Source organism: Mesoplodon mirus (genome assembly GCF_964341445.2).
Source record: "Mesoplodon mirus genome assembly, chromosome: 11".
Taxonomy (NCBI): Eukaryota; Metazoa; Chordata; class Mammalia; order Artiodactyla; family Ziphiidae; genus Mesoplodon; species Mesoplodon mirus.
This window is the reverse complement of record NC_138987.1, coordinates 91,502,116-91,519,499: the sequence shown is the minus strand read 5'-3', so window position 1 is coordinate 91,519,499 and position 17,384 is coordinate 91,502,116. Positions and strand designations below refer to the sequence as shown.

Sequence of the window (17,384 nt, the reverse complement as noted above, 5' to 3'; positions counted from 1 at the left end):
ATGGGAAAGTAAGACCAGGTATGTCTAGCCTAAACGCAATGCACAGATTGTCTCACTGTGTGTATACATATGGTGTGTGTCTTTGTGTATGAAATACACACTGTGGGTGCCTGGATAAATCACACGAGCCCTTTAGTTCCAATACCTTCCTCTGTAAAATGGGGAAAATACCTCCCCAGGATTACTGGATAGGTATTAGTTATTAAAACACTTTGTAAAGAAAGTATCAATGCAAATTAAAAGTGTTGGCATTCTCATTCATTTTCTGTGCTTCTAATAATAAAGGCTCATATAAATGACAAATTCAAAAAAGAAAAAGTAGCAGCCTTTTCTGGCTGACAGTTTAGAAATGATTTAAAAGAACCTTTTGCCATTCACTAGTATCAGTTCACAGAGCTCTGGAGAAGAAAGTAATCTTTGAGAAGAAGACTCATGTTTTTAGCAATACATAAACCCTCTCAATTTCTCCAAAGCCAATATATAATAAACCTAAAGGAAAATAATTATCTCTTCTTCATCCTTTAAAATTTAAAGCTTAACGTGTTAACCACACTTTCAATAAAATTCTCATTCCATACCAGAAATGGTAGTTCCTTAAACCCAAGTTTTAAAGTTGCTTCTTTTCTGCCCATAAAACAGATATTAGGTTTATACGTTATCAGTAACACAGAGGATATCTTGGTGTAGGACATTTATTTATTTATTCCACGAAACACTTAAAGTTTAGGTCAGTGGGAAATAATTTTAATCAAAGAATTGTACATTTTCTTCCCACATATCTTGGTTTGTATTAGGAAATGACATTGTGATCCATTTCACTACAATATTACAAAATATTTACAAGAAAATATTTAAAATAACTCAAACATGAAAGGCAAGATGGGGTGAAACTGGTTTTTTAGAAATCTCTGCTCCAGTGCCCAGAGCACACAAGAAGAGAATCAAAACAAATAAGTAACAAAGATCCCCTTGATGACAAGTTTCCAAGGAACTGGAGTAGGGGAAGAAGTGGGATGAAAATGGTGGTATGAAAGGGGATGGATGTTAGCAGCACTGCTTCAATAACCAATCTATTTTGAATGAAATACCCTCTTTTATATGCAGTAAATTCTGAACAAGGCTAAACTTTAGGATATTCCTTGAACTGAAATTAAAAATACCCTGACAGTGAAAGTGGCTCTTTCACCTAAGTTGAATAAGGGCCTCTCTCTCCATGAACCACTGATGTGAAAAGAAGCCTGTTCTAGCATCAAAAGCTGTCACAGCAGCCCTTCCATCTCTTTCATGAACGCTTCATAAACATCATCCTTAGTTTGTACTGAGACGGGAATAGATGGACCGGATTTGGGGGCTGCTTTGGCAAGAGGCACAGCAGAATCATCCTCTGACTTTCTCTGGGGAGTGGCAGTAGCCCCTTTATTCTCCCGACGTACCCTCAGTGCGGTGGGCACAAATCGAGTAATCTCTGCCTTGGGATTAGTGATCTGTGGCTTGGCACTGATGGTTGCTGTGGCTTTCTTCTCAATGGTGGCTGCGCTTGTATCATCCGCCTTGGGTCGCTGAATCAAGTTGGGTGGAGCACTTAAAACCCCCGGGTTCGGCAAAGGAGCTGGTGGGAAAAGCCCAGGTGGGGCAGGTCCAAGTGGAGGCACCAAAGGTGGGCGCATCATGCCAGGACGAGGTGGAGGGATACCTAAATGAAGGAGAAAACGGGCAGATGAATACCACAAGAATAAAATTTAACTACTATTAAGGATGTTAAAAACATAGGTTGACAATTTTTTTAAATGGACAATTTACAGAAAATAAATCATGTTGTTTGCTATTTGAAACTCAGGAATATATTCTGATAGTAAAGAGTATCTTTTATAAAACAGTATTCACCTTCTGTTTGTATCCCTGTACTTATGTTTTTTCCTCTCTCAATAATGTACTCCTTTAAACTATAAAGTAAAATTAACAATATCAACTGGTTTCAAATATGATCTCAAATTGTCAAATCTGAAATTCGACAGCCCAAGATTCTATTCTACCTGTAGACCGCAGATGTTATCAGAACGAAGGTTGGGGATTTGATTCCCATCCGTTATTTACTGATTTGCACAACACTCCTCCCCCTCAAAAGGTAACTCAATGGATAGGAAATATAATTTTAACCCTGGGATGAGAAAATCTAATTACAAAATGTCACCATTACTGGAAAAGAATTCACGTCTTATTGTTGGCCCAGACATACCATCATCATTTACCAGGAAGTGCAGATTTAATTTCTCCAAATGCCTTTTTTAAGATTGTGAGTATAAAATACCAAATTTCATCAAACCTAAGATGCTATTGCTTATACAGACTCATAATTATTCCAAATACCACTGAGAGAGAAAAAAAAAGTCCAAGTCCAAGCTGAGGAGCTTAAAAGGAGACCTTCACATTAAACTGAGACAGTCAGTGTAGTAAACCATACATACCTGTCACATCTAAGAAGATCACAAGGAAATTTGCATATCTAACCTTGATACTGGGTAAAAAGAATGGAAAAAAACATCTCCCTTGTGATTGTAAACTAAGTTGATACTCATGCAGATGTATGGCATGACTTCACAATTCTAAGTGTAGTCCTAAAAAAAAAAAGTCTTAAATGAAGAATTTAATCCAAAGCGTCCTCTGGCTGGAAAAAGTCCCTCATGTGACAGGTAGAATCAAAGGCAAATACCATCTGGAAGAACTCAACTTCAATCTATGCCAAAAGCAAATAAAAAACACCATTTTAAGATACCCCTTGATTTCAGGATATTGAAATGTGAAAATGTCTTAGAGCAAATGAGATATATAGTAGACAAGTTTTTGTCATAGAAATCAATGCCTCACCTGGAGGTGCAGGGGGAGGTAACCTGGGTGGGGGTCCCCGAGGAGGAGGGCCAGGAGGCAGACCTGGAGGTGGACCGGGCGGAGGGCCAGGGGGTCGACCTGGTGGTGGTCCTGGAGGTAAAAGTCGGGGTAAAGGCCCTCGGAGCCCTGGCATTCCAGGTGGTCTCAGGAATGGAGGAGCTCCTAAAAAGAGAAAAGTGATTAGTTAATGTCAAACAAATATATTTGAAGTAGTAACTGTGGTATAAGGTGACTGAGATTTAGTTTAACTTATCACTTTAACCTGAAATCAGGTAACTTTAACATTTATTATGGACCATTTCTCTTTATTTCCCAGCACTGACAAAATGCATTCTCAATCACAGCTCTGCTGGGCTGGAAATATATGAGGATGAGACTTCTTAAATGGTTCCAATATAAGCTGAAAATGGAATATAGAGCAGGGTGCTTTAAGGATCCCCTGAAACTCATTAAGATATACAGACAAAGATCACTGAGAATGTCATAAGAAAGGTAATTTTGCTTTGCACCAATCAGAAGAGGATGAACTCAACTGAAGATTTAATTGGCTGACTACAGGATGAAGGACTAAAATCATAACTAGCCAACAAGTTTTACATGTTGTTTCAAATTGTAAATAAACTTTTTTATACTTTTAAGCCAAAGACTCGATTAACACTGATGACTCTGTCTCTAACTATAATGATTACACTGATATCCAAAAACTCCCAACCAAAGAAGGATACGCAACAGTATTTACTGTGCTCTAGTCCTGCTTGCTACCAGCTCAGAACTGGGTCAACTTGTCATAAAAAGTAGTACTAAAGAAACCCCCAGTTACATACTCCAGGTTTCTGCCGACTAATGTCAGAACTAACCCTGAAAAAGGAAGAGTTTTGGAGAAAAAGATGGCTGTCAGAAGTACTATGACTTGCAAACAATGTTGTAGGAATGAGCAAGTTGTGCTTATCCTTTGAGAATCTTGATTTCTTAGGGAATTACACTAGGAGGAAACAAGAAATCATCAACACTAATGATGTATATTTTTTGAAATGACTTCACTGTAACCACATTTAGACTTATTTATTTACAACATGTAAGTGCTTACCTGGAGGTGGTCCAGGAGGAAGGCCTGTAGGTGGTCCAGGTGGCCGTAAAGGTGGAGCAGGTGGTGGTCCAAGAGGAGGTGGTCCCGGCATGGGAGGTGCTTGTATCTGAGAAGGAGGAACAGACTGTGGAGGAGCCTGCTGCTGTGAAGAAGCAGATGTGCCATCAGAAAGAGATTCCTCCTTATGTTGTTTTTGTGACTGCTTTTCTCCTTCAGAATCATCAGAATCTTCATCATCATCTTCTGAAAATTCCTCTACTTCTCGTCCCTCCTCAGGGATTTCCTGACCTGAAAGAAATTTTAAACCAGGCACATGGAGTTGATTCATTTCTTACAGCCTGTAAAACAGTGATGCCTGAAACACATGCTCAATAAATGCTTTCTTAAAATTAACAATCAAGTCTTCTTCAATAAAATACTTAGATAACGCAAGAATAAAATAGTATTCTACTTATCCATGCTAGTGTAGCGGAGTGGAATGAGCCCAACTTTTAGAACAAGACAGACCTGGACTTAAAAGCCAGTCCAACTACTTACTAGTCATGTAACTTTGGGCAGCTGAACCTTGACTTTTGAAAAACAAGGATTATGTCTCCAAACCTTGACTTTTGAAAAACAAGGATTTATAACTTGATTGCTGACATATTAAATAGGAAAATATATGTAAAGCAACCAGCAGGAGGAAATACCAAAAGGTGATTCACTGTTCTTTCCCTGCCTTACCTGCCATTCGAAGCATCATGGCTTGAAGAGGAGTCAGCTCCTTCATGCTCTTCTTCTTCTTCTTCCTTGATTTCCCAGGCATATCTGCAAATCGCACACTCAGACCTAAAGGGTCAGAGAAGGGAGAGTGGAGTGGACTGGGATCAACAAAATTCCGTATATGCTTACTATAAGACAAACGCTATAAAGTAGTAGATATAATTGCTTCCCACTACTTGGTAGAGAGACATAGCCATATTAAAGATAGTAAATCAAATGCCAACTGATGGTAAGTATATGCTACAGTGATTTCAAAGTTACACATTTAAAAAATTTAAAGAATACTATTAACATCTTTATGCCAATAAAATCAAACACCCAGATTAAAATAATAGATGATTTTCTAGAAAAATATAAATTACTACCATTTTAATTTTTTATGTTCTGGTCTTATCACTTCTTTGACCAATTATATTTTATATTTCTAGAAAAATATAAAATATAATTGGTCAAAGAAGTGATAAGACCAGAACATAAAAAATTAAAATGGTAGTCAAAGATCTAGCCCCTCAAAGGCACCTGGCCCAAATAATTTTACGAGAAAATTCAGCCAAACGTTAAATTACATAAATTTGCTGTAAAAGGGCACAGGAAAAGATAGAATGTTACCCACAACTTGAAGCTAGCATAACCCTAATACCAAAACTAACCTGCTGGCCAACATAAAATACAAGCAAATTGAATTCAATAGTGTTTTAAAAGAAGATACATCATAAACATGCAGCATTGGTCCCAGAAATGCAAAATGGTTTAACATTAGAAAAGCCATGAACATAATTCATTACAATAAACAACTGAAAGAAAAATAATAACATCCCAACAGATACTTACGAAGTATTTATAATAAAAACTCTTAGCAAACTTAGACTAGAAGGAAACTTCTTAACCTGACAAGGGCTCTCCACTAGACACCTAACCATGCTAAATGGTGCAGTATTAGTAGCATTCTTATTCTTAGATGGTAAACATTTACAGGAGGATAGAAGTTCCACATGGGCAGGGCTTCAGTATTATTTACTCTGCATCCTTAGTGTCTAGAAAAATGCCTTGTATATAGTAGAAACTCAATTATTAGCTGAATGTCAAATTATAGTTAGGATAACCATTTCCAGCACATGTGCACTGATGAATATATATAAGAAAAACTAGTAAAAAAAAAAAAAACCAAACAAACCTAACTAGTTGGCTGAAAAAAAGGAAAATGAGGTAAATGATCGCAGTCTAGAGAAAAAAAGAACTGCTGTGGCTCTAGCAACTTTATATTGATATTTTTTTTTTCTTTTCTTTTTTCTTTTTTTTTTTTTGCGGTACGCGGGCCTCTCACTGTTGTGGCCTCTCCCGTTGCGGAGCCCAGGCTCCGGACGCGCAGGCTCAGCAGCCATGGCTCACGGGCCCAGCCGCTCCATGGCATGTGGGATCTTCCTGGACCGGGGCACGAACCCGTGTCCCCTGCATCGGCAGGCGGACTCTCAACCACTGCGCCACCAGGGAAGCCCTCTATTGATATTTTAAAGTACTAGGTCCTACCTAAAGTGTCCTCTATCATTTTTCATTACCAGCTCTCTCTATCCACCCCTTTAAACTAGCTTTCTGGTTTGCAATCATGATTCTTAAGAAATATCAGGAGAAAGATTTATCATTAATACTAATATCAATAGTAGTACTAATATATACTGTGTTGCAGCCTGCAAAAGCAATTACCAAAGAAGCTCCAAGACTACTGAAATGTGACAAACTATACATTTTGTAAATTTTCTTGATGAATGCCATAGCTTCCTCCTAAAAGTATATGTAACTCAGTCTGAATTTATCATAATCAAACAAACACATAACACACATTATGACATGTTTCCATTAAATCATGACTCCACTCACAGGTGTATCTTTATGTTAACTATGGTTCTCGTTCATGTAAGATACCACGAGCACAGAAAATTTAAAGGGCTTTGAATGTAGATATTTAAACAGACTCATTAAAAACAAACATGTGGTTTTCTTCATACAGTTATGTGGTTATTCTCCTCTCTTTCCTATACATATCCATGACAGGACATCTTTATGCTGTTGAATAGCTAAGAATAGCTATCTTTTCCTCCCAAAGTGGACTTTATCACATAGGCTTTTTTTTTTTTAAATTACATATACTGCTTAGATCCCCCCCATAATTATCCATCTAGTACTTACTATGTGTCAACAACTTTGAGATTTTAGAAATATAAAGATGAATAAAGCATTGATCCCTCCTTTCAAGGACCTCACAATTAGCTTCACAGATCCATGAATAAATCAGGACCTTCAGCTTGTGTGCTTCTTATTGATCAATACCATGGAATTTTCATCTGTACATACCTGACTTCTTTTCTTCATTGTTTTCTCTCTCATTATCATCACGGTGCAAAAATTCATCCCCTTCACTTTCTCCATCTGATCTGTCAGTGTCGCTGTCATCAGTACTGTCGTCATGCTTATCTTGATCCATGTCTTCAGGATAGCCGTCATCTTCACTGGTGCTGGAAACATCATCATCATGACCCCGTTGAGCTGAAAAGGGAGGAGGAAGCCAGAAACAAGTTATATATGTGGATCCTCCACTACATGGTACCCCCAAATACAGAAAATCAGGCTATTTAACTCAAAATAATTTGTTTTAAAAATTTCTATGTATGATCTCAGCTATTCATAGTCTGACAATATTTTCACTTGACAATCATTTTAAATTCTTTTTGATAATGTAAGATTTTTTTTTAAAGGTTCAAATTTGAAAACAGATTCTACTTAGAAGGTTATATAGACATGCACATACACAATCATTGTGACTGTATTCAATGATGCTCTAGTCTGATAATGATAAAGCTAAAAGGGAAACGGGTATCCAAGTTATCCAAGTCTTAAGGAATTGATGGTAAGAGAGTGACATCTTTAAGAAGTCTAATTTAAAACACAACAAACATTTCCATACTTCCTTATGCAGGCTGCTTTTACGTGGGTAGATTCTATGATTTACCCATCTGTTGGTATGTACGTGCCATCCTCATTTATTTCCCAAGCTCTGAGGGTGGTGAACAAGATGGTTAAACAGCCAACATAAAACATGATAGTGGAAAGCTTCTAAGAGCAAAAGGAACTCCTTACCAAGTTCGGGACTATACAACATGTCTTCATCTCGCCTACGAGGCGGAAGATCTAGGGCAAAGCCCACTTTACGGCCATATATTTGCAAGACTTGAGGAGGAGGTGGACCAGGGGGAGGACCAGGAGGCTTCCTGCCAGGGGGCAAACGTGGAACGCCATGTCCAAGAAGAGGAAGTATAGAAACTGCCCGAGTTGGAGGTCTGTAAAGAAAATTTACAGTAATCACATTAATGACGTATCTACTTCCTCTTCTGAACAATTTTCAAAGGATTTCTCATTTCATATCTAATCAAATGAGGAACTGCTTACATCCCCACTGTCCTTTATTTCCCACTGCATTACTTTTGGCACAGGACAGTCAAGAGACGCTTTTACTACACGCTATTTGACTCTGTTACCACTTCCTTACCCATAGGCTGAGGTCTTCTTAAGGATGGAGGGCGGCTGGGCGCCAGGAAGTGGGATGTCCTGGATCAGGATGTTGGAAGGAGCGTGCGGCATATCTGGCAAAGGAATGCTCTCCACCTCCACATGCTGTGCATTCTGAAACAGGGAGAATCTTTCAATAGATAAGAGTAATCCCCAAACTCAACACTAAAAATTCAACATCAGCTGTTTCAGAACCTGGATTTGCTTTCCACCTAACATAAATATCATGAAAAACAAGAATACAAAGCTGCAAGTCAACGTTTCTAAAGACTGCCAATCAACTGAAACTTCAGAATAATATATATTCAGTGGTAGAGCATGGGCTCTAAGATTCGTCTGCCTTTGCTGAATTTCTGTCACATATGGGCTGTATGACTTAAGCAAGTTACCTTAGCTTCCTTATCTGTAAAATGGGACCCATACTACCTACTTCACCAAAATTATACCATTTGTTTTTTTTTTTTTACATTTTTATCTTGAGGCAAAATTTACAATGAAATGTACAAATCCAATGAGTTTTGACAAATGCATATACCTCATACTCCCTCCCAATCAATCCCTAACACTGTCCCAAGGCAACCACTGATACAAAATCTTTCCTCCATAAATTAGTTTTGCCTGGTGTTCATACAAATGGAATCATAACCATGAAGAAAGGATCACGTTTTTGAGATTTATCTATTAAAAAAATTTGTTTAAATCTCATGTTGTTTTGAGTATCAGTTGATCATTCCTTTTGATCATTGAGTAGTATTCAATTTTATGAATATATAACAGTTTATCCATTATCTTCTTAAAGGACAGCGGGCTGTTTCCACTCTTCAGCTATTACTGTATTGGCAGGTAGATCAATTTCTCTTGTACAAATACACAGATTTATATTTGCTGGCTAATGGGGTAGGTGTATGTTTAGTTGACTAGAAACTGCCAAGAGGAGGAAGTTCAACACTATCAGGTCTCCCATGAACAACTTTAAGAGCAGATCTAAGCATAAAGTTTTAGTTTAGCTCTGAAAAGAAACTTGATTACCTTGACAGCATCAAAATATTGGCTAAGTTGAGCCCTCTTCTGTTCATATTCTACTTCTAGCTTTCTCAATTCTTTGTAAATATCTGGATTCTCTTTCTCATAGAGTCGTAAAATACGTTCAAAGGTTTCACGTAGCTTTTTACGCTTGTCTTTCAGCACTTTCTCATTTAACTGTGGCTGTTGCACTGGGTTAAACTCTGAGAGAAAAGAGCAGATTATGAAATTAAATACAAAAAAGTCACTCTGTCTAGGTATCAATAGGCTATATCATTTAATAAAAATCTCCTTATATGTTAAAACTTTTCAAAAGGATCCAGACACCAGATATATTCTTGTCAAAAGAAATGCACTATTTATTAAAATTCCACCCCTTTAAGAAGGCCATTAATTTTACTTTCTTTTCTAAGAAATGTCACCTAATTGACTTTATCATCATTGTAATAAAAATCAATTTTCACTCCTCTATGCTAACAACCTGATACAGTGAAGCTTCAGTCAGACAAACCTGGGTTTACATACTACACTGGCTCTGTCATTTAATTCTGAGATCTCTGGCATTTTACTTGAATTCTCTGATCTTCAGCTTCTTCATCTGGAAAATGGAGACATCAACTACTTCACAATCAAGCTCTGATGATCAAATGAGACCACAAATAAAATATCCAGTGGTGTCTGGCTTACCACTCAACTATTACTTTTATATGGGTTAGTGTTCCTTGTCCAGCTACCATATAAGCCTTTCTCTCCCATGTGTTCAACATGGGGCTTAATTTCAGGTTCCCGAAAGGGACCAAGAGAGATTAGCACAGGACTCCCAGGCCTGCCTAGTCAACCATACCTGCCTCCCTCCATCCCCCTTGCCAGTAACTGACTCAGAGATTAATCGGTATACGATCCAAATTGGGACCAGATCCTCCTCTGAGATTTTAAATATGGGAGAGAGAAGCTCTCACAAGCAGGAATGAAATAAAACTAGAGCAGTCTATGGCCTCATCTCTCAACCACCACTAATTCCACACACATATTCCACCTTCTATACCAAGAAATTCACTAGCAGTATGCTGACAGAGAATGGTCGGACAGATGGACAGTCTTGCTAATGATATCTGGATTTTTGAGACAAGGTTCCCTCCAGGATTTCCCAATTATGGGAGTCAAGGTATACTTTTTTCTACTTAGTTTGTATTGAGTTTTATAAATTGTAATTAGAGCTCTGATGAATAGTGTTCCTTCCTCCTTTTTCTTAAAAGAATCACAAGCTTAATTATCATCTTTCTTAAATCCTATTAACTATTAACCTTGATGACTTATTCAAATCCAGAAGTATGGCCTCAAACCACACTATTCCTAGTGTGATTAATGAAAGTGCTAAATGCTTGACTTTAAATCCCAGCTCTGCCACTTCCTAACAGTGTAACCTTGAGAAAGGTACATAATGTCTCTGTGCCTGTGTTTCCTCATCTGTAAAATAGGGCGAATACACCTACCCAAAACAGTTGTCATGAAGATTAAATGAAAACGTGGAGAAAAAACCTGGTATATAGCAAGGTAAGAGCTCAATAAGCCTCAGTTATTACTATACAATTTGGGGTCATTCAATAGGTAATATCCTGACATCCTAGGGCTAGGAATTGTCCCTACCAATATTTAGAACAGGCAACAAGTGGAATCAGTTATAGCTGAACTGGGAAAGACGCAAGATGATACAACCTGACCCAGAACTCTTGCCCAGGCTCTGCCACATTATTTCAGAAAGCTTGTAATACCATAACCCCACATAACTGGATTTTTTGGAACCCCATTTAATGCATCATTGAGAAGTTCCGCTGTATCTCTTTTACTCACTATCTCTGTTTTTTAGGCAAACCACCAAACTTGTTTGGAAACCTTTGTAAACAAAACTTGTAAAGATCACTTTAACATGCAATTAAAAAAAAAAAACGGCAGGGGGCAGAAGACAGAATTGGCAAAAATTTGACAGCTGAAAAGCATGGAGTTAGCTAGCTTGGATGTTTGAAAGCGACTAAAAAAAAAGGAAAATGAAAAACTCCATGTTCTAAAGTTAAGAGAATGGGCTGAATACGGAATCCATTTTGTGACTCGTCCTCTGTATTAATTATAACTACCTAAGGCCATTTTGCACCATTCTGACTCCTACTTTTACTTAATTGTATAATGTTCTGTTAAAAATACTTTCTAGGATTTTTTTCCTCACATACCTGCAAGTATAAAGTATATAAATAAGGAAGTAAAGGTTAATTAAATATGTTATAGGATCTTTGGAACTTGGTAAAACTGCATTCTATTTTGAAGAGGTTTTGGTTAAACTAAAGAAACTTTTTTTGTGAGTTAGGATAAAACTTCCAATGGCAGCATCACAGATGATTCTCAAGCAACTCAGATACAAGAAAAGACAACATGCAATTATTTCATGTGATTCCAGTTATGACAAAGCAGTGATATTGAAGATGCACATGACGAGACTGGATAAAATTATTCTGTAAAGTGTGAAAAAGGAAGAAATCCTAATATGATAGTTTTTAAAATTTGATTTTAAGTATTTGATTTCTTCTATATCCTTACTAAGTGGTCAATTATCTTTGCATATTCTCATTGGAAAAGATGGGAAATTGACTTATATTCACGGTGGCCCAATATTTAGATTTACATGGTAGTTGCCAATATTAAAATACAAAACAAAAAAAACCCAAGGTGATTTCAAAATCCAGACTTAGTATTCTCTTAAAAAAATGAGCGAGTCAAACTGGGCTTTTGTTAACTTATAAAAAACAATTAGCTAAAGCTAAATAATGGCTTCCCTCTTATTCTAGATGAGCTTTCCAGTTTGTAATAGCCCCTCACCCCATTGTTTTTCTTTTTTTTTTTTTTTTTTTTTTTTTTTTGCGGTATGCGGGCCTCTCACTGCTGTGGCCTCCCCCATTGCGGAGCACAGGCTCCGGATGCTCAGGCCCAGCGGCCATGGCTCACGGGCCCAGCCGCTCCGCGGCATATGGGATCCTCCCAGACCGGGGCACGAACCCGTATCCCCTGCATCGGCAGGCGGACTCTCAACCACTGCGCCACCAGGGAGGCCCACCCCATTGTTTTTCTAACACTAAAACTAAATCTAAGCATCACATGCCATAAGCTTTTCTATATTTCTTGTGTCTGTGCTGTTTCACTCATTACCTGCCTGCCTCTATGTATCACACTATTATCCCTGTTGTAAAATCCAGCCTCTTATCAATTCTTACCCATTTCATCCAATTTTTCCATGTCCCGGATAATTTGTTTGGGATCCTTCATCTTTAAAACTGCAGCTCGTACCATCATGCGCTGTTTTTTGTTCTTAGAAAAATGAAAAAGCAGAATTTAAAGAAGCTGAACACTCCTGAGTTTTCGTTTCAATTTGTTTCAACAATCCATGTAAACTGAAGTTGAACTTCTCCTTGGTTTCTGATCACTTGTTTCAACCACCAGAAACAGAGTTATGTAATTAATTTCTTACTCCCCAAAATGTTTCAACTTCAGACAAAAAGATACATGTTATTTATTAGAAGTGTTTTCTTAGGCAAGTATTTCTTTTTAACCTTGTGAGATTTTAGCAGTTACTTAAGTATTTTAAGGGTTTTTTTCCTTAAAACAAAGTTTGCAGCTAAATTCTAAAATTATACATTAGAGAAAAATTTCGCGGAAATTTAATGTCAGCAATGAAACAAGAATAAACAGCTGAAAACTATTAAAAAACTAGGTTCTCTCAATGTGTTAAGGTATGATACTAAAAAGTAAACCCTTTCTTATTCTGGGGAAGCTTTTTGCCACAAACTCAACAACTACATAATCAAGAAAATGGATGTACAAAGCTATTTATCATCACATTTACTTCCATTCACTAACTCAGTGGCTTCTAACAAAGCAGTATGTTATAATAAATAGCGAAAGAGAATTATTTTTTAAAGTATTTATTTAAGTCACTGGGAAGGGTAATCAAATAAACCATGTTACAGTAACCCATCATGAGCTCATCTACAAAATTATTTCTGTTCAGTTTCTAAGTATAGTATTTTGGCTTAGTAAAATCTTACAGTTTGTTATGAGAAGCATAAAATATCTTTTCTGGCAAATAATTGGAAATGTTTTCTAAATCCACTCATCTCAAATAACAAGATGTGCCAAACTACATTTATATCTAATAGGATGATCCTGAAATCGTACCTTCTTTAATTCTCTCTTCCGAGCTTCTTTTCCTTAAGAGAGGGAGAGAGAAAGAATATAAAACTTTAAAATCCTGAGCATTAGCATTTTCTCCAATTTAATACAGATTACTGTCGGAGGTTGCCCCGTGCGCTGTAGGATACTTAGCAGCATTCTTGCCTCTACCCACTAGCTGCCAATAGCACCCTTCCAATTATGTCAACCAAAAATGTCTCAAGACATTTTTAAGTTCCTTAAAAAATAACTATGAATCTGAAAAGGTGCCATAAAATACTAAATAAGAACTTGCAAAACAATTTGTTCAAAATTCCAAATACAAAGAGAATTGCCAATTCTACTTTGCAAGTCAATCAAATTAGAAACACGGGTACTAATTTTTTTTCATGCTTAAAAGTTTTAATCATTTGCCCACTAGAACACTAGATAACTTTATACAACTAACACCTCCTAACACTGCTGATCTTATAATTAAGAAATAATAAAGTACCCTCCCTAAAGCTTACAATTTTTACCACCCCCTCTTCTTCATTATTCCACATTAATGGACACTTACTGGCTTGGTCTGTGGGGTTCATAAATTTTCCACTCTTGGTGGATGATGTAGATCTCCGTCCCATGTTGACAATTTGTGTGGTTTACTTGCTTGTTTAAAAAACAAAACAAAAACTAAACCTAAAAACCTGCAAAGACAAAAAAATAGCTTATTTTTCCTAGATTTACAAAATTTCTTCCTTTTTATATTTATAAAATTTTTTTCCTAACAATCTCTGAAAAGAAACTTTGATTATTAAGACCTTGTTCTTTCCCTAGTTTTGACATTAGTGTGCAGGAAAGACAGCTTCAACTTCTCTAACCACAAAAAAATAGATTCCTATTATTATTTATAACAGTAATGGGTCTGAAGACCACTATGAATATCATTAAGTCATCAATTAACTTTCTTCTCTGGATCACAGCACTGACTCGTCAACTGAAAGAAATCAATCAAAAAATGCTTCGACAATATGACATAAACCATGTAGATGAGAAGCCATTAGTTCTTTTCCTATATCCTCCCTTTATTTACATGTAGGGTGAAAAAGGAATAAAAAGGGAACAGAGTAATGATCTGGGCTCAACGACAAATAGCTCAGTCTTGCCTTTCTCCATGGTTTCTTGGCATGTATTCCCATCATCTCGAAGACAGTAAAAACTCATTAATTTAAGCCTATTTAATTCAGATTTAGTTCTAATTCAGATGTAATTCCTGACTCTCAAGCAGAAGCTTAAACCATAACTAAAAACACAAATATTCAAAATAAAGTATTGATATTATATGAGAGATCTTCTAAAAACATCAACATTAAGATATTTTATTAATAATGCCTACTTGACTCCTGGTTTGTATTTTTTAAGGTAACCGAAAGAGATAACTGTGTTTGAGGAATCCTATTTTATAAATCAACATTTTAATGAACCGAAACACTATTATATCCCTTCTTCCTGTTATTCCAAATGAATGAGGTTTAGCTTTTTGATACTTGCTCTTTCCAATAATAAAGGGTGATAAATTTCTTTCCTTTTGAAAGCAGACACTTTTCAAGGGTGGGAAAGGTAAGATCATGAGGTAGATTTTTTAGCAGACCACAGAATTACACCTTCCCTTCATGAAGATTTTGTCAGGCACGTTTATTGGTTAATGCGTCTTTCAGCAACTGTTCAACTGCCTTGCTTTCTGCTAAAAGCTTCCAAGCTGTTCCAGTGGCAACTGATTTGCCCTGTCAACGGTTTCCTTCTCAGAAAAACCGGGAGTGAGGGAGGAGGTAGCGGAAACAGGCAAAATTAGCACAAATAGAAGCTCTTACATCTTCGATGGCCTGGATCTTTTCTGCCTCCCTCTTTGAATTACCCTCAGGCCCGTGTTTTTAACCCTCCTCTCCCACGCCTGAAACCTCGAATAGATACGAAGTACAGAAAATTTTTACAGAAGACACTGGAGTCTTAGTCTGCATGCACAGACTACTTTTCTAACTCAACGCAGAGGCGATAGGGAAATGGGGTCACGCGGCTGTTCAGGGAAACTCTTAACAGTCAAAGAGTCTACAAAGGGACGGAGCCCAGGTCCACCATAGGAGCCAACAGCGTTAGCAGCTGCCAAAACCACAGCGACAGTTGCCCCTGACTCGAGGTGCAGGACATCAAGCCTAAGGCAACCAACCGGGCAAAGTCAGGAGGCGGCGCTGACCGACCCGGGCGAAGTTAGCCGCTTGACCGCTGGACGCCGCGCCGCCCCAGGGGATCCCCTAGTCCGCGATCGCGGAAACCCCAACTGCTGAGAGGAAGAGCGGGGCGGAAGGGCCTGGTGTCCCCGAGGCAACCGCGCGGGCCCCGGGAAGAGACGGGAAAGATGAAAAAACGGAGTGGAACGATCCCGCACACTCACACTTCTGCTGGGCTCCTGGGACTGTGAGAAGCGGGGAGGGGACGATTCTCGGCCTCTTTGACTTCGTAGGGCCCTTCACCTCTGCCTCTCAGTCAGCCCCCCACCAGCCGCCATCTTGAAACCTCGCGCCCCTCCGCCATCCTTACGTCATTTCCTGTCCCTACGGCCGAAGATCTCCGCGTTTCTTCGCCCTGGCACCATAGAAAGTAACCAAGAACTGCAGGACCAGACTCTCTTCCGCTACAATACAGTACCGAATTGGTTGGTTATAGGCTAAAAGCCCGCCTTCACTACGCAGTACAAGAGCTTCATGTTGATTGACACTTACCTAGCCCAATAAGAATATGAAAATGAAGCGTGGGGGATATATGATTGGCTAATGGGACCACTGTTCTACCTCGCCGCAGGCATTCTGACCTAATTTCCGGGAGCTCGATTTATTGAGACTACAGAGGCCTGCGGATAACTGACAGGGAAATGTTTATCGCTGTGTCTGTCACCTTGAATTGTGTTTTGTAGGTTTTTTGTTTCCTTCATGACGTAAGCGCGTGCGATCTTTCTGGAGCTTCCGTTTGAAAACGAATCCCCGAATGATGCACTTCGCTAGCGTGCCGTGCGCCTGGAAGTTCAGTAGTTGTTTTTACATAAAGAATATTTGTAGACCTAAGCAATTCAGTGCCCGTGTTAGAATCCCAGAGTGCTAATCTACAGGGTTAGTGGTTTTGAAGAGGAAACATGTGGATATTTGTACAATCAGTTTTAAATTTACGAGTGTGGAGGTTGGTTTATATTGGCTTTTACTTTCTGGTCTTTTCACCCACCAAAAATCCTTTATGATGTCACCATACAAAGGGGATTATTCCCTTAGCTCTAATCTTCGTCCTTTCCTTATCTTCTATCTGCTCTTTAAGACTCCTCCCATATCTTTTCCCCCTAAAGGTGAGTTTAAACATTAAAAAAATATCAGTACTATCACTTATAGGAAAATGTTAGATATAGGCCAATTCTTACTATCAGTTATAAATATTCCAAAATCTTGACGGAGATACGTATTAATTTTTAGAAAATATTTAAATATGGGCTTAACCGATAAGATTGATCCCTTACCTGAACTAACCTTTGTTTGAGAAAATTCTTGATTTGGTTTTAGACTGAATTCTGAGTCCACAAGAGCAGTAACAAGGTATAAGTTTATGAATCAGGTAATAAATACAAAATAAAATTTAATTTTGAAGATGAACTAAATTGTGACATTTTGCAACTAACTTATAAAAGCAATGACAAGGTAAAGAAAAGACTACATTTGAAAAACTATAGTATATCATGTAGCTTTTTACGTTTTAACATATGTTGAGCTTTTAAAATTTAAAGACATTTCTTGTACTTGGATGCAAGAATCAACTGTAACGAACATTCTTGCAT

General features: G+C 37.8%; 1 protein-coding gene across 1 annotated transcript; it reads right to left on the bottom strand.

Moving 5' to 3' along the window:
• Positions 1-676: 676 nt before the first annotated feature.
• Positions 677-16,143, bottom strand: WBP11 (WW domain binding protein 11). Its single transcript, XM_082637082.1, has 12 exons — positions 15,963-16,143; positions 14,094-14,220; positions 13,541-13,572; positions 12,580-12,673; positions 9,326-9,522; positions 8,277-8,410; positions 7,868-8,067; positions 7,085-7,276; positions 4,697-4,801; positions 3,974-4,261; positions 2,866-3,048; positions 677-1,693 (listed from the first exon to the last, which is right to left on the bottom strand). The coding sequence occupies exons 2-12, from the start codon at positions 14,155-14,157 to the stop codon at positions 1,260-1,262; spliced, it is 1,923 nt and encodes a 640-aa protein (XP_082493208.1). The 5' UTR covers positions 14,158-14,220; positions 15,963-16,143; the 3' UTR covers positions 677-1,259.
• Positions 16,144-17,384: the final 1,241 nt, after the last annotated feature.

Excerpts from the sequence above, each read along its gene's own strand:
- WBP11 (XM_082637082.1), bottom strand. The coding sequence starts at position 14,157 with ATGGGACGGAGATCTACATCATCCACCAAGAGTGGAAAATTTATGAAC. Across the intron at positions 8,411-9,325 it reads AATATTTTGATGCTGTCAAG|AATGCACAGCATGTGGAGGT; the intron begins GTAATCAAGTTT and ends TCCCTGTTTCAG. Across the intron at positions 4,262-4,696 it reads CATGATGCTTCGAATGGCAG|GTCAGGAAATCCCTGAGGAG; the intron begins GTAAGGCAGGGA and ends AATTTCTTTCAG.